General features: G+C 45.7%; 1 protein-coding gene across 1 annotated transcript in view; it reads right to left on the bottom strand.

The window, feature by feature from the left end:
- Positions 1-26,220, bottom strand: part of ADGRA2 (adhesion G protein-coupled receptor A2) — a 115,524-nt gene that overhangs the window by 20,111 nt on the left and 69,193 nt on the right. Inside the window, exons 3-8 of the mRNA XM_083480359.1 lie at positions 11,790-11,861; positions 9,706-9,777; positions 8,210-8,281; positions 6,105-6,268; positions 5,103-5,316; positions 2,319-2,483 (exon numbers count right to left, since the gene is read on the bottom strand). Coding sequence (XP_083336485.1) covers positions 2,319-2,483; positions 5,103-5,316; positions 6,105-6,268; positions 8,210-8,281; positions 9,706-9,777; positions 11,790-11,861 — 759 coding nt within the window. The remainder of the gene's footprint in view (positions 1-2,318; positions 2,484-5,102; positions 5,317-6,104; positions 6,269-8,209; positions 8,282-9,705; positions 9,778-11,789; positions 11,862-26,220) is intronic.

Below are 26,220 nucleotides of genomic sequence, written 5' to 3'. Positions count from 1 at the left end.
CTAAAAGTGATGTAATTGATTTCAATGAACGTCAACAGAAGAGAAACGTGAAAAAAAATGCCATTTTTTCCAGACTGGAAAAAAAATACTCCAATGGCAAATGCTGCTCATAATGGCTTGCGTGATTTACATTTCTGACGTCCGAAGAACGTGCAAATTGAGGGAATTTCTGCTCCCTGCTGGACTTTTCCAATATTTCTGGGCAGGGGATGCAATCTCAGGTCATCTCATCTGCTTTGGTCCTTTCAGCTCTTTTTTTGGTCCCAGGCAACAGAGGACCAAACAATGAGGACATCTAAACAATTTCACATCCATTCTGGGATTTAATTAGTCTCTTTCCAAGTTTTCCCATGGGATGGGAATCCTTCTGCTCTTCCCCACCCCTTCCAAATGCCTGCAGCGCTGCAAAGCTCTTCTGTGCTTTCCTAGGGTGTTGCATTTGTGTCACGCACTGGAAGGATCAGGGGTTTTGGGTGCTGCTCTTCCTTGCCTCTAACCCCAGGCCATATCCTGCTCATGCAGAGTGCGGAGGCGGAAGGGGCCGGGATGGGGGGGGGGGTGGAGGGAGAGAAGACAGGCCCGCTGTTAATTTAAGCCACATTGACTGCGCAGTAATTTATATTCCATCAAGACCCTGCCAAGGTTACAGCGGGCTCCATAAGCCTTTTTTCTCTTGCCAGAGAAATTCCAACACCTCTGCTTCTGGAGCCTGTCTGCGCTGCCAGAGCCGGGCCTCTCTCTCGGACAGCCTCCCTCGCAATGGACCCTTAATCATTCCCAGATCCCGGTTGCCAGAGAGATCCTCAAGCCCATCCCCTCCCTCCCCTCTTCTCTGTGCAAGAGGGGCTCTGGGAGAGCAGGGATCAGGCATCCGAGGGCTGCCTGCCCCCTAGCCGAACCCTCCTGCTCAAAGGGAACTGGAGACATTGGACCCTACGGGGCCAAGAGGCAGCAGTGATGGCAAAGAGCAAATGAATTCTACCATCCTTCCCAACAGACAGCACATCTGTGGAAGCCCACCTGGCAAGCACTGGAAAGGGTAGGGAAAAGCTGCAGCTAAGCGGCAGAGCAGCTGCCTTGAATGCAGACCGTCCCAGATACAACCCCCACCACCCCAAGGCAGGAATGGGAGAGCTTCCTGCCAGAAACCCTTGAGAGCTTCTGCCTGTCTGTGTAGACAATACTGAGATAGCTAGGTGAACAGCCTGACTCCTATAAGGCAGCTTCTTGCGCTTCTGTGGAAGGGATTCCCAGCTCTTTTCTGATGTGGTTGGCACAGCAAGAAATAAACAAAGCAATGACCTCCCCCCCCCCTTTCCCCAGCAAGTCCAATGCATCAAGCAAGAAACAAAGACTTTTTAAAGTTACCCTATTATTATTATTTTGTTACGCTGGCTTTCCTTGCAACTCCACCAGGAAGACAGGAGAGGGCGGACAAGAGAAAGCCCAACAATATTAATTTAAGCAGTTCCTGCTTGCAGCCTTCTTAAGGAAATCAGCCCTGAGTGCTCACTGGAAGGACAGATCCTCAAGCTGAGGCTCCAATACTTTGGCCACCTCAAGAGAAAAGAAGACTCCCTGGAAAAGACCCTGATGTTGGGAAAGATGGAGAGCAGACGGAGAAGGGGACCACAGAGGACAAGATGGTTGGATGGTGTTCTCAAAGCTACCAGCATGAGTTTGACCAAACTGCGGGAGGCGGTGGAAGACAGGAGTGCCTGGCGTGCTCTGGTCCAGGGGGTCACGAAGAGTCGGACACGACTAAACGACTAAACAACAACAAGAACAACAGCTTGCAGCCCAGGAAATCACCCTGCCATAATACCTCTTGCACATTACAGAAGGGCGAGGTTCTAGCTCCTAGGTAATGGCAATACTGCTAGGAACCAGACTGGTATTTCAGAGGTTGGGATCATAACAGTAAGTCTGTTTGTCATTCAGCCACAACTTTCATTCTTCTTTTGAAAGTTTCCTAAAACAGGGCTCATTACATAGCCCTACATTATATAGAGTTAAAAAAGATCTCCCGTGCAATTGTACTTGGACCACATCAGCCCTGGCAGTTGCCTCGGCCACCATGCAAACCTACCAGATGAGATACCAGTTCTCCCCATTTGATTTAGCGCATCCCTTCTTTCGTCCATCATGCAATCATGAAGTCTAGAAACCTGACTTAAAAATAACAGCAACGGAAGTTGGTGTTCCTTACACACGGTCTCATGGAACCGTGCACATATCAGCCTGGCTCGCTTAAGTCTTAACTCAGGCCCTGCCATTCCAAGGCCCTCTCTGGTCCAGATCTCCATAGACTCTCCTACCTGAAGTCTCCACGGTTGTTGGTGACGCGCTCGGCTGGGCAGTATGAGGCCGACGTCTCCAGCACAACTATTTCGACCTTCTTGCTAACGTTGCCCTGAGCAGTGGAGATGGTGCATTCCCATTCGCCGCTGGCTGAGACATGGATATTGGACAGGATAAGCTCGCTGGGGACAGAAAGGGCTTTTAGAAACCATACGAGACTGAATGGTTGATAGCTTTTAGGAGACAGGTATGAGGGATTTCACAACTTTCAAATTCCAAAAATGAGGGGTGCTAAAAAGCTATAACGTGCCTGAAGAATTCAAAAGGCTTAGTATAATTAATATAATTTAGCTTTGCTTGGTAAGTAAAACGTGTGTAAAATCACTAAAAATGATTGTCAGGTACTTGCAGTTATATTATATATTAATATTATTGGGTTTTGTTTTTATTTAGCATTACCTGACATTTTCTGAATGTAAAATTAAAATTATTTGGTTTTTTGAAAGCAGTTTCTGTGCTTTTTCATCAAAATGTAGACTTACCAAGCTACATGTTGTCCAATCACAAAAATGATACCAGATTTGAATTCCTCACACTCAAAAGAAATATATATATATATAAAGACCCCTCACTGAAGAAATGTGCAAAAATTAAGTTTCACCCCCTAAAATGCAGGGAAATAACTTCCTATCTGCTTTTGGTCCCAATTTCTAACGTTTCTTTAACACTGTAGAACCTGTTGTATTCTGGAACTGTGGCTTTTTGATCAATATGCCACCCCAAATTTAGCTTTTTCATCAATATGCTGCCATGTCACACAAAAGTTGCTGTAAAATGGCAGGGAAGAACTGTATGCTGTGATACCATCCCAAATTGAGTCATGTGCAATTACAATGCGAAACTCCCACAACTTTCCAAGTTAACAAGGTTGCAAATTGATTTTTCCCCCCTGGAAACAATTAACACAGAAATGAGTTCTAAACATCTTCTAGATTCCACTAGATTTTCAGGAACGGCTTTTATATCATGTGAAAGATCACATAATATGTGGAAATTATCAGGTGAGAAAACAACAGGAAAACAGAATTAAGTGCTGTCTGAATACAGTCTAACTTAGTCTGCAATTACATAAACCAAAGCATATGGAACTGAACTAATGCAGCTTGACACATGAAAATAAATATATTAAGATACAGGAATTAAAAATGGCATATAAATTCAGCCAAAATGTACTGCGGCTCCTTAAAGAGTAGGGATGGGAGAGAAACTCAATTCAGTTTGCATTTAAAGGCAAAACTACTGTATTTGTGTTTTCTGAAAAAAATGTGTGTACTGAAAACACAGCCATCCTTTGAGACTTCTCCAAATGTTTCAATGCAGCTCTCCAGTCAAGTAAGGCGGTAAAAAATGCATATACTGGGGTAAAGTATGCATGGAAATTAATATACAGCATATGACTGAAAATAACATACAAAAATGCATGATAATAGGGGGTATTGCTTGCTGAAATTAGTCAAAACCACATACAAAAATGTTTTATTAGGAGAAATTCACACAAATATGCTGACAGATTTCCACGACGTTGTTACTTTTTTTTAAGTCACAAATAGTTGTGGAAATGTGAGGATCTGGATTTAAGACTGGGAATGTTAGAAACATGAAGAACTGAAATAGAGAGATTTGTCCATCCCTCTTAAAGGTTAACAAATTTATTATGGCACAGCTTTTCATGGATTCAAGCCCATGAAGGCTTGCATCTGATAATGATAGCTTGTGCCATGATAAATTTGTTGGCAAGTTTCTCAGGTGCCTCAGGAACGCTTTTGATTGCTTTTTGCTTTGTTGTAAGTGACAAACCTTTTCGTAGCAAACGTATTTGTTGCAAGAGGCAAAGTTTTTTGTCTGCTGCAAGACTGGGAACAACAACACGTTAAAATAGTGTGATTAGCTGTGATTCCTCTGTTGTAGGGACTTGGGTTAGATAGCCGTTGGGTCCCTTCCAACACTACAATTCTATGATTCAGAATATTTTCAAAAGCTTGGGAGATTTTTTATTTGGAAAAAAAGAAAAAAAAGGATTTACTTGGCATAGAAATGATCACAATGTTGGCAGCAAATGGGTCTCCCCAGTGCCGGATTTACATATAAGCTAAACAAGCTATAGCTTAGGGTCCCACTCTCTTGGGGGGCCCCCAAAAAAATTAAAGGGGAAAAGAACTGAATGTACATTTCCAAAATATAAGATAAAGATAAAAATAAAATAAAACCTACATACAGCAACAGTGTTTTGTGTTGTGTAGGCTCCTATCTGTTAAGTGCAAATGGCTTTAGATACCTATTAGGTCCATAAATTACCATATAGCATATATTCAACACAAAAAAACAGCGACAATTTGTTGTTGACAAAGGACAGCTGGACATATAAAGGGTCCCGTTACCTTCAGTAGCTTAGGACCTCATCAAACCTAAATCTGGCCCTGGGTCTCCCAGGGGAGTGATACCCAAAAAATGAGGTGCTGCAACTTAGAATATTCTCTCTTGATCTTTGCCTGTTACCTGTCTAACCTTGGATGGGATTAGACTTCCATGCAACCTGTCAAACCCTGAACTGCTTATTTGTCCTGATCTGTATCCTTCCCAGGAACTTTGGGAACTACAGCTCACCTCTCAACAGAGCTGAAATTCCCAGCACCCTTCACAAACTACAGTTCCCATGATGCTTGTGGGGAAGCCATGTGTTTTAACTGTATGGCGCAGACGTGAAGTTTCTCCCTTTCCCCAAGGCAGCAAAACCCCAGTACCTCGTGATGAAGGTGCAGTCGTGGACGAGGCTCTCCTCCAGGATGATGCCGTTCCGTTCATCCCCCTGCACCAAGGCACGGTTGTGGTACCACAAAATGTGTGTGCTGTTGTCCAGGTAGCTGGCTGTGCACTGGAAAGGGAGGCGATCGCCTTGGAAGACCACTTGCCGCAAGGAGGGGATCAGCAGGTGGGTGTGCAGCTCTGGGGTCCCTTCTGCGGGAGGGAGAGCGAGATCCCACTCAGGTTGTGTAGGGAGAGAGAGAAGGGTGCTGAGACCAAGACACCAACTTGCACACAGGTGCCTCTAACACAGTTATGTCTTGCACTTAAGGTGGAAAAGTGATAATCAGAAGTTTACATAAAGGAAAGCTCATTTAGGCAACCAATTATAATTACATAGACTGAGCAAATTTCCCTCTGCTCCTGTCAGCTATGGAGAGTGTTATGTACTGAGCTGAATCCTAGAACAACAGAATCCAGAATGCAGCCGTCTGATTGGTCCGCAGGAGCCACCCAATCCAGCTCCAGGTGGAAGTGAATCAGTGACCTGATTGGCCTGCAGGAGCAGCCAATAAGGCTTCTGGAGGAGGTGAATCCGCAACCTGATTGGCCTACAGGAGCGGCCCCGAATTAGCCAATCACGCAGGTCCCGTTGCGTAAATAATGTATATATAGCTAGACGTTTTGGGGAAAGTTTCATTCATTGCTACTATGAGCTGAATAAAGAGCATGAAATTCACACTCGACTCCAAGAAAAATACTATTTAGAAAGGGAAGCCTAGGGGTGCCCAAAGTGCCTCAACGAGGCCTGAGCATGAACTGAGCTTGCTCTGTTACAGCAGGATGCTGCCCGTTTTCAGGGTCGGAAGGAAAGCGGGACGGTGTGTTCTGCAAGACGACGTGGCTGGCGAGCTGGAACAGGGCCACTCCCACCCTGCACAGGTTCCTGCTGGTCCCACTAGTAAATAAACACACCCTGCCCGTCCAGCCGGGGGCCTCACCGCAGCGCATCTGGCTTTCCCGGATGTTGCGTAGCAGCTTCCCGTGCAGGCTGCCAGGGTAGATGCACAGCGTCTTGTCGGAGATCTGGACGGAGCGGTTTTTGGACCAGGCTGAGACCCAGCGCATGTTGCAGTCGCACGTCAGGTATTCTGTGGCAAAGTCACTGGAAGGGAGGGAAGAGAGCCACATGCTGGGATTAAGCAGAATTGTTGTGTGGGGAAAGGGGTTGTAGAAGACAACAAGAGGAGGCCTATGTAAAGAGCTCTGTGTGGAGTGAGCTCTTCTACCTCAAAGATCGGATGGGTGGCGAACAGTCATACCTCTTGTTACAGTGGTGCCCCGCAAGACGAATGCCTCGCAAGACGGAAAACTCGCTAGACGAAAGAGTTTTCCGTTTTGGAGGTGCTTCGCAAAACGAATCTCCTATGGGCTTGCTTCGCAAGACGACAATGTCTTGCGAGTTCCTGCTGGTTTCCCCCCCTCTTTCCCCCCCTTTTTCTAAGCCGCTAAGCCGCTTATCAGCTGATCCGATCAGCAGATAAGCCGCTAAAAGCCTCTAAAAGCCGCTAATAGCGCTAAGCCGCTTATCAGCTGATCCGATCAGCAGATAAGCCGCTAGAAGCCTCTAAAAGCCTCTAAAAGCCGCTAATAGCGCTAATCCGCTAATCCTTCAATGGGCTTGCTTCGCAAGACGAAAAAAAACGCTAGACGAAGAGAATCACAGAACGGATTCTTTTCGTCTTGCGAGGCACCACTGTATGTTCAGTTCAGGTTGTGTCTTTTCAGGTTGTGTCCCGCGGTGACTCGGAAGTACTGGAAAGGGTTACTTCCGGGTTTCGCCGCTCGCGCATGCGCAGATGCGCAAAATGACATCACGCGCATGTGCAGAAGCAGCAAATCGCAACCCGTGCGTGCGCAGACACGGGTTGTGTTCCTTTTAGGTTGTGAATGGGGCTCCGGAACAGATCCTGTTTGCAACCAGAGGTACCACTGTATTCTGCTTTCAGATTTCCAACCTGGTCCAACCAGAATTTGCATATGTGTGTGTGCACTTTTCTTTGATGAATGCTTTTGGGGGAATTTGCAGGGGGGGGTGTTGAGAAGTGCATTGCAGAATTTTGATAGGTGTGAACCTTGAAGGGAAGCTGTGTTTTGCCTTGTGTATTAGTTTGGGAAGCATGAACTCTGGAGGCATGCATTAAAATGAGAACTAAATGGATTTCTCCCCACCCCTTCCCTACTTTGGAGTTGATAATGGCTCTAAGAAACGGCAAGTAAGGAAGCTCAGCCAGTGGTGTCCACACATCGGCTGCTGAACCATCTTGTCTCTCTCCCTCCTGGTAAGTTGTTTATGTTGCAATTACTCTGTTTTTCAGGTTTTTATATTTTGTAAACTGCTTAGAAGCCAGCTCCGGTATTACGTGGCACAATATTTAAATAATTATAATAAAATGGCTATGAAGAATTCTCTTCCCCCTGTGTTGTATTTGAGGCATTTTAAACATGTTCTGCTTTCTCCTAGCTAGTGCTTCCATTGCCATTATGAAAATGGGTTTAGGCGCCCATCAGTTTACCATTGTACTATCAATAGGGCTGATTCTGCTTCACAGGAAAGCTGAGCGACCACCTATGGCAACACAGTTCAAAAGATGTCCACCACAGTGGAGGCAACACATGAGTTCAGGCTCCCATTCTCCACTCCTTGCAGAAGCTGAAAGCATGTCCCCGTGACTTCAGAGACAACCACAAGAGGTTCTGAGGAACGCCCTCATCTTGCATGGGGAAGGGGGCGCTCTCATCCTCTCAGCCCCACCCTGCTTAGGACAGCAAAATAGCATGATCTGGCACCAGCCATGACTCACATTCAACCCAATCCCAGCACCAAATGCTTAAACAGCGATTCTCAACCTGTGGGTCCCCAGATGTTGTTAGACTACAATTCCCATCATCCCTGCGCTCTGACCTTGCTAGCTAGTGGTGATGGGAGTTGTAGTTCAACAACATCTGGGGACCCACAGGTTGAGAAAGGCTGGCTTAAGACGAAACCCAGTTGCCTCTTCCCTGCCTGACCCTTCTTTCAACATTCAGGAGAGGATATACTCACAGAACTTTCAGAGACAGCAGCTCATCAAAGACCCCACTCTGGATGCTGGAGAAAATATTCCCTGACATATTCCTGTGGAAGAGGAGAATGAACAAGTCGTTTGAGTGGGCCAGAGTTGGCCAAGCATGCTCTTTCACTTGATGGCATGACGGGAACATGATTTCTGTTACAGTGTTGGTGTTTGCATGTTCTGGACAGGGATAGCCTAGCTCTGCTCACCTCAAGGTTAGATTACTGTGATGTGTTATATATGCGGGGCTGCCTTTGAAGACAGTTCTGACACTGCAGCTTGTGCAGAATTTAGTGGCCAGATTGTGGACTGGGAATAGGAGGACTGATCAAATAACAATGATCCAAGCACAACTGCATTGGCTGCCAGTTCATTTCCAGACTCAATTCAAAGTGCTGTTTTTGACCTATAAAGGACCTTAATACCATAGGGACTGCTTCTCCCCACATGAGCCTAGCCAGGCCCTGAGTTCATCATCTGAGGCCCTTCTTCATGTGCCCTTTCTGATGGAGCTGCAGAACTTGGCAACATCAGAATGGGCCTTTTAGTGGTGGCTCCTTGGCTGCGAAATGTTCTTCCAAAACTGCCACCATCATTTCCAGTTTTGAATAACCAGGGCATTCCTGTTCACCCAAACATTTGGGGCTTGACTGAGTCACAGGGTATGATTATATCCAAGCTTGAATTGGTGTTTCTTTTTTGTGGGGTGGGGTAGGATTTGTTCTTTTTATGCTATTGCAAGATGAATGCTTCTAGTTAATTAATGTTTCTTAATTCATTTTTATATATTTGCTAAATTTTGTATTATGTATGCTTTTATAATAGTAAGTTGCTTTGAGGCATTTTTGCAGCAAGCAACAAATAAATGGAACATAACATGTGTTTTATCATATGGGCCGTAGCTTGGAATTGCTGGTCACATCCTCTTTGAAAGGAAGTCCTCCTCATAAGCAGCAATTCAGTGTTGTCTGGCTCAATGCAACCAGAGTCAAGAATCTAAGAAGAGCCCCGTTGGTTCAGGTGAAAGGCCCACCTAGTCTACTGTCCTTGTTCCACAGTGACAGTGGAAATCCCAGAACCAGGACCTGAGCACAGCAGCACTCACCCCACCTGGGATTCCCAGCAACTCGTATTCCTAGACCCACTGCCTCCGACAGCAGAGTGAGAACATAGCCATTGCGGCTAGCAGTTATAATAGAAGACCAAAGCAGAACATTTTGCAACTTGCATGGACAGGAGGTATATCTATGACAGCAGGGGTAGACAACCTGGTGCCCTCCAGATGTTGTTGAACTCCAACTCTCATCGACCCTAGAAAATATGTGGTCAGAGATTATGGTCATTGTAGCCCAGCAACAACTGGAGTGCACGAAGTTGGCCACTCCTGCTTGGCAGCCAAGGAATCGGTCTGCTGAGCAAAGATTCAGTCACTAACACAAATGCGGAAGACTTTGGGCCAAAGGACGCCCCCACCACGAATACTCACAAGCGGATGAGGCTGACCAATCCCTGGAAGATGCCAGAGCTGAGACACCCAATGCGGTTGTTGGAGAGGTCCCTGTTGAATAATCAGAGGAGGCAAAAGAGCCGTGAGAGGACTGTGGAAGCCACGGGCAATGCCAGGAGGAAATGCAGCCCACAGGACCCCGAGGTCAAACTAAAAGGGGCATGATGGCTCAATGAGTAGTCCATGGGCAAATAGCAGCCGCTGGCATGTCATCCTGATGTTTTGCAAGCTGTCTTCTCCAGGATATCTGCTTTTTTCAGTGGTGTCCAAACTTTCTTCAAAGAGGGCCAGTTTTCATGAAGTGAAGGGCCATGAGGGCCGACCAAAGGGCGAATTAAAGTTGCTGACCTTTCTTTAGAATTGAAGTTGTTGAGCTTTTTTAGGGTTGAAGTTTTTTTAGGGTTGAAGTTGTCGAGGTTTTTTAAAGGATTTTACCCCCAGGAAATAAACTACCACAGGGGCAGGATTAAACCGACTAGCGGGCCAGATTAGGCCCCCAAAACTGACTTTGGACATGCCTACTGCTTAGCAACATGGAGAGGGTGTGAGAAATGATGTCACTAGAGGTAGATTTTGTTGAGCATGAGAATCTAGGTCACTTCAGGAGCCATTCCTGAACAGGGTATCCTGACCGCTGGAGGGTGTGGGGCTGCAGACGCCAGCCTCTACGCCTGGGTGTGCCATCCTCACTCTCACTTCTCACAAAGGGGCTTATAAGCCTCCCCATATTTGGGAAACCAGGTGGAGACATTGGGGGTGGCGCTCATGTAGTTGGAATGCTGTGTACAGGAATAAAACTGGAACGATTTGTTCTCGTGTGCTAGCATCAATTGAGATTCTAGCTGGGAACTCACTGTATGGTCAGAGTGATGTTGGCAGCAGCAGATAGGAGGAGATCTACCATGGCAATTCATGGGGGTGAAACGACGATTGAATGGAAGACAGGGGCCATGCCAGAGATGGCCAAGGGTGGAAGAGAACAGCCCTTTGACATTTACTTTCTCCCTCCCTGCCATAGTCTCCAGTGACAGAACAGGTAGACAAACTGAAATGGGTTCAGAGAACAGCAGCAAAGATGGCCAGGGATATGGAAATCAGCGCCCTGATGTTTTATGACATGGTAATATATAAATACTTTTTCATATACTTTATATAAATAAATACAGTGGTGCCCCGCAAGACGAAATTAATTCGTTCCGCAAGTTTTGTCGTCTAGCGAATTTTTCGTCTTGCGAATCACGAAATCCCATAGGAATGCATTGAAAATCAATTAATGCGTTCCTATGGTCAAAAAAAGTCCAAACAAAGCCAAATTTGGTACAACAAGAGTTTATTAACTGCTCTTTAAAGTCACACATACTGTAAAGAGCAGTTCAAAAATTGAAGGGAAAATAAATTAACTTTATAAACAAAACATGTCTTTGTTTTTAGACAAAGGAAACAAAGTCGCGAGATGTTTTCGTCTTGCGAAACAAGCCCATAGGGAAATTCGTCTTGCGAGGCAAATCGAAAACGGAAAAACCTTTCGTCTAGCGAGTTTTTTGTCTTGCGAGGCATTCGTCTTGCGAGGTACCACTGTACTTTAAATGCTTAAAGGGATAAATCTAATCTCATAGACAAGAGTTTGAAGGAAGTAATGGAGGAGGGAAGGCTGGAGGGGGGAAAAGCATGGTAACATTCTTCAAATACACAAATGGTTGCCACGAAAGGCTTGTTCACGCATCACACCGAACTCAGGTACAAGCTGTCTCTACACATGTGCAACTGTTTGTGTGAAACAGCATACACTTGTTCATTGGCACAGCTCAATTACCTGCCCACTGATAAAGGAATGTGCCCATCAGCATGTTGCATGAGAAAAACTGTACACGGGTACAGATATATTTGATTGTACACTCATTGAAGATCACGTGGGGAGGGCAAAGGTTTGTTCTCTGCTGACCCAAAAGGCAAGATTGGATCTAAGGGGCTTAAATTCCAAGAGGCAGTTCCAGCTGAGCATTAGGAAAAACTAATGGGCTGCTCTAGAGTTGGGAGGGGGGGGCTTTGAGAGTGGTACTTACAAGCGCTTCAGGTCCGAGAGGCCTAGAAAAGCTCCAGGCTGGATGATGCTAATCAAGTTGTTCTTCAGGTCTCTGGAAAAAAAGGAGGAAGCCACAAAAAGGTGTTAGGAAGGATCTGAGTGCCATGTTCCCGATGGGAACATTCTTACTGAGGACTGGGTGAAATTCCTCACTCCATATCACTGCAACCAGGCTGAGCCCAGTGGTGGACCAGAAAGCAAAGAAGCCAATGGTAGGCAGAGCTACAACCAATGACAGGAGGAGCCAACTAACTCACGTTTTGTCCCCATCCTTCTCCCTGCTGTTTCCTAAAAGGGCAAAACTGAGATTGAGGAGGAAGCTGACAGCCCCTCTTGGTCTGGCTTAAGAAGGCAGGCAGATGGAGTCTGGCAGACTTAGGCTGGGGGGCCATTCACCCAAACGGACCAGTCTCCACAGGCTATGCCAACATTTTCTGTATATACATATATCTAGCCATTCTAATCAACCAAGTGGTTTTAAAAACAATTATTACAGATTAAAGCCCATATAACTCCCCCCCTTTCCAGCAGGTGGTTGTCTCTTGTTTGCTATGTCTACAGTGCCATGATTTGTGATTTTGTTTCTTTCACTTTTTATTTTTCCTGGCAAAAAGGGGAGATGACAACTGCATTTTTGAATGAATGAATGAATTCAATCTTTGAAGCGCTCCCCCTCCTGGCCCATGACAAAAAGCAACTACCAGTATTTTAAAAAAAAATTAAGGAGAGGCCTGTTGGTTCAGACCAAAGTCCTTGTGCAGCTTAGCAGCATGTATCACACAGAAGCCCAAGATGCCTATGGGTTACCCAGGAGGAGGACACAAGAACGTGCTGTTCTTCCCCTGCAACTGGTGATTCAGAATCACGACGCTTCGGATTCTGGCAGTAACATATAACCAGAATGACTAGTAGCCATTGATAGCTTATCAGTCATGAATTTATCTAATCTCCCTTTAAGGTCAGTAGCATCTTATGATAGTAAATCTGGCTCTCTGTCTGCCTGTCTCATTCATATGTATGTGTGTGATTTGGGGGTGGGGTGGGTGGATGAGCAAAATAAAACCCTGAAAATGGTGGAGGTAGAAGCCAGTTTCTCACAAATTAATCAGAAGAATGGTGCCAGTACATTTTGCCACATAATCTCAGGTTCTACAAACACTGGAAACTTTGGGCCATATCCAACCAACTTGTACTCGTAGTAGACTCGTTGAAAACGACGGGCCTAAGTTAGCCATGTATATTCATGGGTAGGACTAGTGTTGGATAGAATCATAGGATCATAGAGTTGGAAGAGATCCCAATGGCCATCTACTTTAACCTCCTCCATGGCAGGAATCCTTTTTTTACGATTTTACCCCAAAGTTGTTGAGGTTTTTTTTAGGATTGAAGTTGTTGAGGTTTTTTTTACTCCAGGATTTTACTCCAGGAAAAAAACTGCCACAGGGTCCGGATTAAACCGATCCAGCCCAATTGCCTTCTAAATCCGGCCTGCAGGTATCAGCGTGTTTTTCAATGAGTTGGGCCTGCCTGGTATTTGTACATGAGTAGGATGTGTCCTTTTATTTAAAATGCATCTCTGGGTTATTTGTGGGGCATAGGAATCTGTTCATATTTCCCCCCCCAAAATATAGTCCAGCCCCCCAAAAGGTCTGAGGGACAGTGGACCGGCCCCCTGCTGAAAAAGTCTGCTGACCCCTGTCTTAGTCCCTTCCAACATTACAGTTTTATGATTCTATGATATTGCATTTATACCCCCCCAAAAAAAATCGCATTGCATTTCCTTCACATTGAAATGAATGGGGTGCAAGAATGCAACAACAACCTATTTTACATGATGACGCAAATTAAACTGACACAGCAGATGGTGATGCAAAGAGTGTCGTTTTCAGTGGAAGGTTAACTGCAGCAGAATGGGAACAGTGCTGCATGAGGTAAATACAGAGCAGACTAGAAAATGAAGCATCCTTATCTCCCTAGTGACGCAGCATGCAATTCAGAGAAGGGCACCTCATGATTACAAAGCTGAGCAAATCCCTTCCATCCATCGCCACCTCAGTGTCTCTAGATTCAGGGCCAAAGTGCAGGCACTTGGCTCTGCAAGTTACTCATTTCAGAAACTCGCTAGCGATAAGATCCTCCTTCCAGACATGAACCTACTGCCGTTCTCTCTCCTGCCCCCGAGTCTCTACAGAGTTTTGCAAAAAGAGGAGATGAGCAGAGTCACGCAGACCACATTGTGCACAGCTGCTACCCTAAATCATACTTTAAAGGGGGAAAGAACAAAAGCAGCAGGAGTAACCATCCCCATAATCCCAAACAGACAGCTGGAGCTAGAAATCAGGGTTGGCAAGCACTAAAAAAGCTCTTCTTCAAATGCTGCCTGCCCTGCCTCCCAAACGTCTGTGCTGGGAAAGCCGTTTTCCCTGAGATCATAGAGAGCCACATCATTCAACATTCCTCAAAGGGAAACAGGGGCGTGCTTGCAGCATCCTGGACTAAGGATAATTATCCAAGCTCACCACTCCATAGTTTCATGGAAGTGGGACCTTAACAAAAGGGTGCAGCACAGAGTGCTGACATTCAAGGTCCTAACCAGTCAGTCTGCCCATTTCCAGGAGACTCCATTCCACCACTACTACTTTTCCTCTTTGCTTGCAACAATCAGGCAGCAACTCCCATCAACCCCGGAAAGTGTGGGCAATGGTATGGGGTGATAGGATTCAGAGTCCAGCCACATCTGAAAGGCCACAGGCTCCCCACCCCCATTTTTAATGCATGCAGAATAGACCTATTTTCACCTTCTAAACATGTCCGCTGGACATCTGTGAGCCTTTGTGGATGGTCTTGCTGGCCCCGGCCCTGATCTCCCCTCTGTAGTTGCTGTATTTGGGGCCAGGGAAGAATTTGCCTGCAGACAGATTGGGCTGGACTGGGTTTTTTGCCTACCCGTATAGAAACAGTCACAACTTGCTGGTGGAAAAAGGCAGTGGGTCACATCCTTAGTCTAATAGAAAGGTTGGGTGGGTAAGGAGCTCCACACACCCCTTTTTATAATCAAAGTAAGAAAAGGGGAATCTCAGATCAACTTGCTGAGAAATATCCAGTCCAGTCTTTCCTTCTTGTACTTGAATCAGAAGACAGGCGTAGGACCTATCAAAGCCCACCTGAAACGTGATGTCTAGCTGCCACTGTTGCTACTATTCCTCAGAGGCCACAGAGGCAAAATACTACCTTACTGGCAAAATAGATGCTTGGGGAAACGACAGCAATAGGAGCAACTCAGAGTGGAACGGGTCTTTGACAGTCCGTGGAGAGTCCCTCCTTGCCCATTCCTAAGGATGGAACCACACACTGCACAATTCTCATGGGCTGTGCAAAGGGGATCAAGGAGAACTGTTCAAATGCCACAAGCGGCCTCAGGGCAAAGTTGTTTCTTCAGCTGGGACTATCTCATAAGCATGTGATAACTCTGAATCAAGGGCCCTTGTCAATGCAGCCACAATAGACCTCTGTCTAGAGTTCAGCTTGGAGGAAGCTCAAAGGCTTTCATTAGCTCCGCTTCAAAAGATCCGGTGGCTAAATCACAGATGCAGGAGTCCGCTAGGGAGCTGCCAGAGCCAAGGGTTCAGGGTGTTGCTCACAGCCTCTGCAGCGACAGGAGCAATAGGAAGGCTTCTCCACATTTGACAGGTGGAAATAGATCGCCTTGTTTGATGACACACTTCTGCTGTGTCCAGAAAGCAAGGGTCCAAGCGATTTCCCCTTTGCCCCACTCCATTCCAAGGGAAAACCCACTGTTTACAAGAGAGCAGAACTAATGGCAATTCAGGGAAATATAATTTGCTGTTTGCTCCAATTGGGTGCTAAAGAATGGTTCCCTGAGGAATGCAAAAAGCAGCTTCCCCCCCTCTCCATGCGGAAGATCCCAAGTTCAATTCTACCATCCCCAGGCACGGCTGGGAGAGAACATCTTTGCATACAGTGCTCTGGAGGGTTACTGCCAGCCAGAGCGGACAATGCTGAGCTAAATGGACCAGTGGTCTGAGGTTAAGGCATTCAGGTCCCAGACCATTTTGGGCTTGAATGGAGCTCAGGAACAAACAAGCAACTAGTGTAGCTCACTCAAAATTGGCACAGTAGCGTCAAAACTCCTTGCGCCCATCAGTATCCTGGCTGCAATATTTTGCCCCATGTAGCATTTCAAAGCAATTTAAGGCAGCTCCATACATTAGATTAAACATGGATGTACAAGTAACATAAGCATCTCTCTGAACACCCATACACAAGCACCTGTCTGAACCAGCAGAGCTCACAACAGAGTTCACATCAAGACTTGAGTACACACTCTCTGGCAGCCTTCGTCACCCCTCCAGATGTTGTTGGGACTCCCAACTCCAGTCACCTTGGGCCATGCAGACAGGGAATGATGGGAGTTGGAGTCCCAACAGTGACTTGAGGACACCAGGTCAGGGAAGGCAGCTCTGTGGGAAACTCTGATATAACCCCTGTGTCCATACAGAAAACATGCTTGCTGTGTTAATGGTGGCACTGCCCTGTGTTTTCAATGGATCTGACTCCACTGGGGTTAAAACAGCAGTCTCTGGAAATTTAGCAGTCCCTGCTTAAGCATGGGAGGGGGGGTATGGTTGCATCTTTGGAAGGGCAATGTCTCACTGGGAGAGCATCTGTTTTGTGTGCAGAAGGTCCCAGGTCCAAGCCCTGCCATCTCCAGCTAGGGTGGGAAAAGACCTCTGCCTGAGATCCTGGACAGCTGCTGCCAGACAGTGTAGGAAATACTGAGCTAGATGGACTCAGAGCCTGATTTGGTATAAGGCAGGATCCTATGCTCATAAGGAAAGGAGGAATGTCATGGATCAGCTGGCTGGGGGGCGGGGGGGGGGAGACAAACCCTCAGCTTCTTTGTAAACTTCTGGCTGCTGAATTTATTGCATGCATCTGGAAGGAGCAGCTGGGAAAGGATTCATGAATTCAGCAGACGCAGGAAGGAAATCTATCCAGATTTTACAGGGAAGCAAGCAGGAGAAGGGGGTGGTTCTGCTGATATATGGTGGTTTCTTCTCTCTGCATAGTGACGATTGTATCAAATCCACCTGGCTTTGGAATGAGTTCTCTTTTTCTTTTCTTTTTTGAGGAGATATCAACCACCCCCGCAAAAAAATAATAAAAGACGGGGAAAGGAGGGATTTTGATCTTAGTGGAAAGCAGAGAATTCTTTGCAGCATCATTTTTGTCTCATTCCCCTGGTACATGATTGACGTCCTAATCTACAAAAAACCTGATGGCTCCCTAGGACACACTATCTACCGGAAAAAAATACACACCAACCACTACTTACATGCACAATCACACCACCACCCTGCACAAATAAACTCCGTAGCCAAGACTCTCATCTCCAGAACCAAACGCCTGGCTGACAAAGACCACTTGACAACTGAGTTACAGAATCTCTCAAATGTGTTAATCGCCAATGGATACCAGCAAAACAGGGTTACGAAGCTAATCCAAAAAGAAACACCCCCCAAAAACCAAGACACAGAAGAAAACAATGGCATGGCCCTCCTTCCTTATATCAAGGGCACTACAGATAAAATTAGCAAAATCCTCCATAAACACAATATCAAAACAGCCTTTTGCACCAACCAAAAAATAGCCAATATCCTCAGAAACCCCAAAGATAAAATCCAGTTGGAAAACCAAGGGGTCTATGAAATACCCTGCAAAGTCTGCCCAGCCACGTACATTGGACAAACAAACAGACGAATAAATGCACGTATCGCAGAACACAAGAATGCCGTCAAAAAAGAAGAAAAAACTTCCTCTCTTTTCCAACACATGAAAGAAACAGGACACGAAATTAATTTTGCAGATTCCAAATTGCTCTTTAACATGGAACATCACCACAAGAGAATAATCATGGAAGCCATCGAGATAGAGAAACACCCTCACAACATGAACAAGCGTGACGACACGTCCCGCCTGCCAGACATCTGGAAATTAGCCCTCCCCACAAAAACCGACACCAGAACCAGAGGCACACAGAACGCCATCACCAATCAACCACACCAGACCCAAACCCAGACCCTCTCCACAGATAAATTACAGACACCATCCAGTAGCCAAACCATAGTGGCACCTCCGGATGCTGCACCCCCCTGCAATCCCTACACAGATCTGGCTGGCACAGGGCACAAAACCACAGCTCGCCCCTATACACGAAGCCAAGCCAGAGCACAACTAAGTGCAGTACAGCCATCTTCTCAGAAAAACTCTTCACAAGCTCAAGAGGTCAAGACACGAAAGCTTTAGCAACTAATCCACACTTAATGACCCACCTAAGTGGTACTCAGAATATCACTCAAGAAATCACTCATGATATCCCTCAAGTAATTAAGGAACAAAAGAAGAAAAGGCACAATAACCTGGGAACTTCCTCTCTGCCCAGAACGTTGGAGGCTATACACCACACCCCCTCAACAGTATTTATAGGAACTCAAACACTGAGATCCTGCTCTGTTCCAGTAACAAGAAGCCGAAAGCACCAGCCTGAAGATGACGAGTGAGACCTCGTCGAAACGTCGCCTAGACACCCCAACTCTTACACGGGAAGACACCCGAAGACACCAAAACCTGCATTCCTGGACCCGTGAAAATCTACGAAAGCAAATATATATATATATATATATATATATATATATATATATATATATGAAAAACGTCTGCAGAAACATAAAGAACTGACTTTAAGATTGGAAACATGAAAAAAGGAGCAAACCAAAATTGACACAGCTACTCATCCTGAATTACTAATATGTTTTTATGACAATGGTGTTGAAGATGATTACATTTTTAACAATACATAGTGAAATGTAAAACAAGCATAAAATATAAAATACTAACTAACCAAATAAAAATAAAATAAAATGAACAGTCGTGATATGAGTAATCACAGGATGAATTTTTATGAGGGCTATTTAAATAAATTGCCAACTGATGTGAAAATGGGGAGAAATGATCTAAAGAACGGAAAAATGATAAACAGAAAGAAAGTTAGACTGACAGACTGGCCTGTCTCTCTACACAGCAATATTTTGTTAGCGGCCACACTTGTAATGACTATCCCCAACAGCCAAAATATCCCCCTCTGTCCTACTGATCCCCAGCACTGTCACAAACACAGAGCTGACAAACAGACTGCTGAGCCAAGCAGAGCCGGGCTGTGGCCGAGGCATTGCAGCAGCAGGTTGCCGTGTTTACTGAAGCAATCGGTGGGTTAGGACCGACCTCAAATGCTCAGGCTAAGTGGCTTTTTCCTTGCGTCCGACTCAGTGGCCCAGTGCCACGTCTCAGAAAGCTGATGCTATCGCTGCCAACTACTTCTGCAGCCAACAACAGAAAGCACCCAAATGGAAAATGCAATGCAGATGTCCTCCTAGATCTATTGGGTGAAGCAAACGCAAACTCTGAGAGCCCAATGTAAGTCAGGGCTGTGCACAGAAGGTACTGTGGGTTCTTTCCCTCTGAAGCCATTCCATCTTCTTCCAATGTTTGCCATGTCAATGACCAACATACATATGCTATCCTGCTTCAGGTGAGCTGCCTGACTTTTTCACTTACGGTATTTATTTTTAAGTGTTCCATATGATAGGAAAAGGGCTGATCTCATGAAACAACCTGCCACACATCAATAGACCAGCTAATGTTTCTGGAAGCTCTTCAAAGGATGCCACTGGGGCATGAGTCAAAGGGTACAATGGGCACATGACACTGGACAAATAAACTCCTGGCCCATGCTGCCACCTGGGCATCCAGAAGCAGGGCTGGATTCAGGAACAGCCCCCAAGTGACAAACCCATTTTTTAAAAAATGCTTTTAAAATTAAATTTGAAAAATATGAGGGTAGATTGGCACTGCAAACTGTTCGAAAGAGATAGTCTTTCAGTACTATACATAGCTCAATTCAAAGAAGAAGAGGATTAAGAAGAAATGTATACAGCTTAAGCATCAGAGTCCTTTTTATCTCTTTTATCTTTTTTTACAGGGTTCAGTAAGTACAGTTGGAAATACTTGTGGCATAGACTCCCATAAGGTCTAATATTGCTAGGAAGAATTCCATATACCCACATGCCTAGCTGGGGTTGCTGGCACTTCAATTCCTTCATTGAGAAATTTAATAAAATCAAACCATGTAAAATAAAATGGGGGTTTTTTTTGGTCACACGTTTGGTCACACCCTCTTGGGTTAACAGATAGGGTTTTTTGTTTTATTTTTAAAAAGACCTTATTGTACCAATATTCTAAAGTGGCATTTTCCAAATACTTCCAGATTCGTGTAGCAGTTAATCTTGGCACTAATAACAGGAAGCTGATTAAATCTTTACTGTTGCAGTCATTTTACCCGTCGCAGATATTTGTAAGCTATTGGAATGGAATCAATGATGGCGGTTGTTCTTTTTTCCAATCAAGTGTTATACAAACTGTGAAATAAATAAGTAATTTTGGTGTAAACTTGAGAGAAAGCATAACCCCACCCAAAAGAAGCTGGAAATTCACCCTGCTTTGCATCCTCTTTGAATGTTTTTGCCTGTTCCCCACCCCGACCTAACACTGCACCAGGTCTGGAAGGGAGGGGGGTGTAAGAGGCCTCCCGCATTTTCTTCCTCTCTGCTGTTTTCTGGTGCCACTGCCAGAACAGCAACATCCAGGTGAGCGGGTGAGGAGGAAGGATGGGGATGGAAGACCATGGATGGGTGTAGGTTTGTGGGCTGGCTGGGACAAAAGAGTTAACTTATTGTGCATTAAAATGTGCATCAGCAAGGAATTATGGGTTTGTAATTCTTATCTTGCAGAGCCCCTCTTGAGAATTGTGTATTTCTGAGCACAAGTAGATTTGGGTTTAGCAACTTCTTGGTGTTTGCTACAGCAGAAGAGGCTCTGTTTCAAGCATGCAATACTGGAAGGTAGCTGCCCTGAAATGAAACAATGCTAAGAAGTCAGTTTAAATTAATTACTGGCAAGGATGTTGGGTGTGGCAAAGGTTGAGTAGCCCTACAATCACCACCCTTTACCTGGTGAAGGTAATAGTCAGTGCATTCAAGACTCCAGATGAAAGCTCTGAGCCTCTTATTGATCTCTGGATGGTATTCCTCAGCCTCTTCCAGATCTGGAGATGGAGTTCCTTAGCCTTTTCTAGATCTCAATACAATCTCTTATCCTCCTCCAGATCTCAGCCTCTTGTAGGCTCATTTTGCCACGCAAACCTGAACCCTTACAGAAAAGGGATGAGGTGCACCCCTGTTTTGTCAAGGGCTGGAGATGGATGAAAGCATCCAGCTGCAAAGAAAAAACCATATCCATTGCATACGCGGTGAGACCCCGCCAACACATATGCTCGGCAAGGAGTCAACCCACAGCAGCCCAGAACAAAGCTTATCCTGTTCCCTTGCAGATCAAGACTCATTTCCTTTGCGACAAATAAAGGCCTTCCCACCCACCTTGCTTCTGCCTGAAGTTGGATGGTAGACTTCAGCTAGCTGAAGGCCTCCTTTGTCTTCTGGGGACTGTTGCCTCATTGACCTACCGAGCCACAGCTGCCAGCAAAAGAGCAATTTTAACAGCAGGTGGGTTTGGGTTCTTGGGTGGTTTTTTTGTTTTTTACAAGGAAGGTTACAATTCTCTAAGGAGAAAAGTATCCAGGCACTGCTGGTTTTACTAAGTTGCTCATCAGCAGGCCCACCTAAAAGGCATTTAAAAAGTGGGACGCTGCAGCCCCTTAGAGAAATGAAAGACAAAATGGTGTGCTGTGGTCCACAGTTCCTGAGCCAGCATATCACCAAGCAGATCTCCATCTCCACTGCAACTTGGAGGAGACTTAGCGTGAGCATGGAGGCTCCCAGGGAGTAAAGTGCACCTATTTTGCTTCTCTCTGGTTCTTTTGGCTTAGTGTGGAATTGCAGCTAAGCCAAGGTTTGTTCTTGGTTAAGGAGTCTAGAGCTTAACTAGACTCAGGCAACATAATAAGCCAAACCTTTGCTCAGCTGCTGTGCCAAAATGGGCTTGGGATGAGCAAAAGTGAGTGCAAGCTGGTCTCTATGGATCAAGAGTTTTATGCAGTCTTGGAAAGCCACAACTTGTCTTACAACAATGTGTGAAGCAGGCCACTGAGGAGACTCACCTCTGAGTAGAGATACATAAGTTTGCACTGCTAGTCGCAGATGTGGAAAGAAATGCTGTAGTTATGAAAAACAAATTTAGGAAGAGATGTTTTAATTGTTGGCATCCTCCCTAAGGGAGCAATAACATGCCAAAGAATATTAGAAATGAAACAGAAATAGTTTGCTTTTCTATAATTTACTGCTGGCTTCCCCAACCTGGAGAAGGACAGCAGCAGAGATTCCTGGGGGCTGACAGGAGTTGTAGTCCAAAACAGCTGGAGGGGATCAGGTTAGGGAAGGCTGGTTTACCGAGATCTGACAGAAAACAGATCCCCTGCATTTTGCAGATGCTACATTCCATTTTGAAGAAAAACTGTCTGGCAATCTGTTATTTAATTTCATTGGAGGTAGTCATGCTTAAATGTTCTGATGCCTGTATATTTTACTTATTGACATAACTTTTTTTTTAAAGTAAGCTATGGATGTGGAGACCTCTTAAGATACTGTAACCACATTTTGCATGGTGGTTCCTCAGCAGATTTTCATCTATGTTTGGATACGATTGCAGACAATGCTGAATCAAGATGGCAGACTGGACCTTTCAAAACTGTCTTGATTTTTGTTAGGTTTCTTAGAAATCCTAAGCAACGCCAAGCATGGGGCTGCTAGCATCTATTAAAGAACTGGGTTGTGCAGCTGCTGCCAGGGTAGAAGAAGGATCCTTGTCCGTGGCAGCCCAGGTTCTGTGGGGCTCCTGGAAAAGAGGCCATAAGTGGGGCCTTCTCTCTGTGTGGGCCAATTTCTTCCTTGCCATTGTCATTTTTTTTTGCCCCAGAAGCCAAACCATGCAAACATCCAGGGTCAAAAAATAGTGCTCCACCTCCTCACTCTGCTTACTATTTGCATCTTCAAGACAGGCTGGTGAACAAGCAGTGACGGCAATAGGACCAGGAGGCTCCATGGACTGGCAGTAGCTCCCCCACAGGGGTATAGACCTCAGTAGATACTTGCCTCCTGACAATGACCCTTTGTCTTGAACTTCCCTCAAGGTTTCCCATGGCTGCCAAAGGTTTGGGGCCAATAGGCACTTTTGTAATTTTGAGGAGTACGGTGGGCACCAGTCACAAAATGGCTGTTGTAGGGAGTGTGGCATAACACAAAATGGCAGCTGTGAGGCTGCATCCTAATGCCCAAACCAATCTAAGCAGGAAGAGAAGTCTCCGATGAATTGTCGATTTTTGAGGGAATGTTTATTATTACTTTGGTGGTGTTGCTGCTCTCCTAACAGACCAATATAGCAACCTCCAATCTTCGAAACTATTCCAAAGGGAGGGTGGATGAATTAGTTCCTGATTAGGATGGAATCATATAATCATAGAGTTTGTTCCATTGCTGTTAAAACTGACAGAGTAGAGGAGGGAAGAGAACTAACATTGAGTTCTTTCTTCTTTTTCATGGGAACTGATGTGCAACAAAATCCCATTTGCAAAGAGCGTCAGAAAAACACTCCTTGTGGCCAGGTGGGCGGTGGTGCTGAAGGGACAGCTCCAAGCCACCTGGAGAAATTATGAATAGGTAAATAGGTGAAATCATAAGAGAGATAAAACACCTACAAAAATTGGGTGAGGTATAGCTGTGGAATAAAAGACAGTACATTTTATTCCTGGTATGTTTCTAGATCAGGGGTAGCCAGTGTAGTGTCTTCTAGATATAGCTGGACTCCAATTCCCATCAACCCCAGCAAGCTTAAAAATGTAAAGGTAAAGGACCCCTGGACGGTTACCTGTAAGTCCAGTAAAAGGCAACTATGGGGTATGGCGCTCATCTCACTTTCAGGCCAAGGGAGCCAATGTTTGTCCGCAGACAGTTTTTCCGGGTCATGTGGCCAGCATGACTAAGCCGCTTCTGGCGAAACCAGTGGTACTTATTTATATACTTGCACCTTGAGGTGCTTTTGAACTGCTAGGTTGGCAGGAGGTGGGGCAGAGCAATGGGAGCTCACTCCGTCGCGGGGATTCGAACTGCCAACCTTCTGATCAGCAAGCCCTAGGCTCTAAGGTTTAGACCACAGCACCACCCGTGTCCCCAGCAAGCATGGCCAACAGTAAAAAATGATGGGAGTTGTAGTTTACCACATCTAGACAAACTCTCAAGGAAGGCTGCCTTTAGAATTTTGAAGTTAAGAAATATCGTTCCATTCTTCAGCAATATCAGCGTATATTGGTTTAGGCAGAGGATGCTGCTAGCACTGCTGTAACTATTCATTTTGTTTTCAGTATTACTGTTCACTGTGATTAAAGACACCAACCACACAGAGAGTCTTATGAATGAAGTGGAGGAAAGCTAAATCTTCATGCCATTTCTTACATTATGGTATAAGCCAGGAAGGTAAAGTTAAGTGGATCAGTAATATATTTGCTGCATGCTTTGACATGAGTCCAGCTCAACCCGTGTTTACCACACAGCAGTTTTGCAGTGGCATAAAAATATGGGTGGATTAGAATACTAAACAGGCAATTTACACAAGGGCTAGGCAGACTTCAGTCTTGTAAGATCTGGGGTTTTGTGTTTTTTGTATGTTTTATATATATATATATAAATGCCAAGATCCACACAACAGAACCTGGTGCAAGAGACACACTTAGAATTAAAGAATTCTGTGCCCAGGAATTTGTTCTGAGTACCAGAACTGAATGGAGATGATATTTCATCCACACAAAAATCCACTCTTGATAACCTTCCCCAATCACTTTCTACATTTCAGCAATATAATTAGGGAGGGGGGGAAAAGTTATTTTTTTGGTATTGTTGAAGTCCAAAATCCTTGCCAAACTACTGTAAATCAGTCAGAGATCAACCAGTTGCTCCTGAACTACCTTCTGCCTATCCATGATATACAGTATTTTTCGCTCTATAAGACGCACATTTTCCCCTCCAAAAATTAAGGGGAAATGTGTGTGCGTCTTATGGAGCGAATGCAGGCTCCATGGCTTCAGGGATAGCTTCGTGAAGCCTCCGGAGGGCAGCAGGAGCTCCCGCTGCACTCCAGAGGCTCAGCGTTGATTTCGCTGAAGCTAGGAGAGCAAGAGGGATCAGTGCGCATCGATCCCTCTTGCTCTCCTGCCTTCGCTTCGCTGGAGAGGCACTGCGCAACTTTCCCTCTCTGCGCAGCGCCCCTTCAGCGAAGCGGGAGGAGAAATGGAAGGGGCTCCGTTTCTCCTGCCGCTTCGCTGAAGGGGCGCTGCGCAGAGAAGGAGAGAGTTTTTCCCCTTTGTTCTCCCCCTCTAAAACAAGGTGCGTCCTATGGTCGGGTGCGTGCTATAGAGCGAAAATTACGGTACACAGAAATCTGTATAGATCAAACCAGCCCACATTCTAGTACAGTGGTGCCTCGCAAGACGAAATTAATTCGTTCCGCAAGTTTTTTCTTCTTGCGAGTTTTTCGTCTTGCGAAGCACGGTTTCCCATAGGAATGCATTGAAAATCAATCAATGCGTTCCTATGGAGACCGTCCGGGGACAGAGGGGAAGCGCTGCACGCCTTCCGCTCTGTCCCCGGACCTGTTTAAAGCAAGGGGCGGCGGGGAGAAAATTGCTTCTCCCCGTTGCCTGCCCCGCAATCTCCGGGGACAGAGGGGAAGGCGCACGCGCCTTCCCCTCTGTCCCCTCTTTTGAAGCAAGGGGCGGCGGGGAGAAGATCGCTTCTCCCCGTTGCTGCCCCTTGGTTCAAAAGGGGTCCGGGGAGAGAGGGGAAGGCGCGCGTGCCTTCCCCTCTGTCCCTGGAGATTGCGGGGCAGGCAACGGGGAGAAGCAATCTTCTCCCCGCCGCCCCTTGCTTCAAAAGAGGTCCGGGGACAGCGGGGAAGTCGCGCTGCGCTTCCCCGCAATCCCCGGAGCTTGCGGGGCAAGCTTCATTTCGCGAAGCAAGCCTATAGGGAAATGCGTCTTGCGAAGCGGCTAAGAAAACGAAAAACTCCTTCGTCTAGCGAGTTTTTCATCTTCCGAGGCGTTCGTCTTGCGGGGCACCACTGTAACTATTTAAGCTGCATGTACTGGTAACAAGAGTGCCATTTTCTTCACTTGCTCTTCACTTGTCTTTGTTTACGAATGACTTTATTTACCGTAATTTATTTCTCTTTATTTCTAACAATATTTCTGCCTGCCTTTGAATTCTCTTCCATTTGCTGTCAATCAGTTATGTTCCAGCGAAGAAGTTCAAGTGCCTCTCTCATCTCATCCA

Source organism: Podarcis liolepis (genome assembly GCF_965112155.1).
Source record: "Podarcis liolepis genome assembly, chromosome: 16".
NCBI classification, from domain to species: domain Eukaryota; kingdom Metazoa; phylum Chordata; class Lepidosauria; order Squamata; family Lacertidae; genus Podarcis; species Podarcis liolepis.
This window is presented reverse-complemented; position numbering and strand designations above follow the sequence as displayed.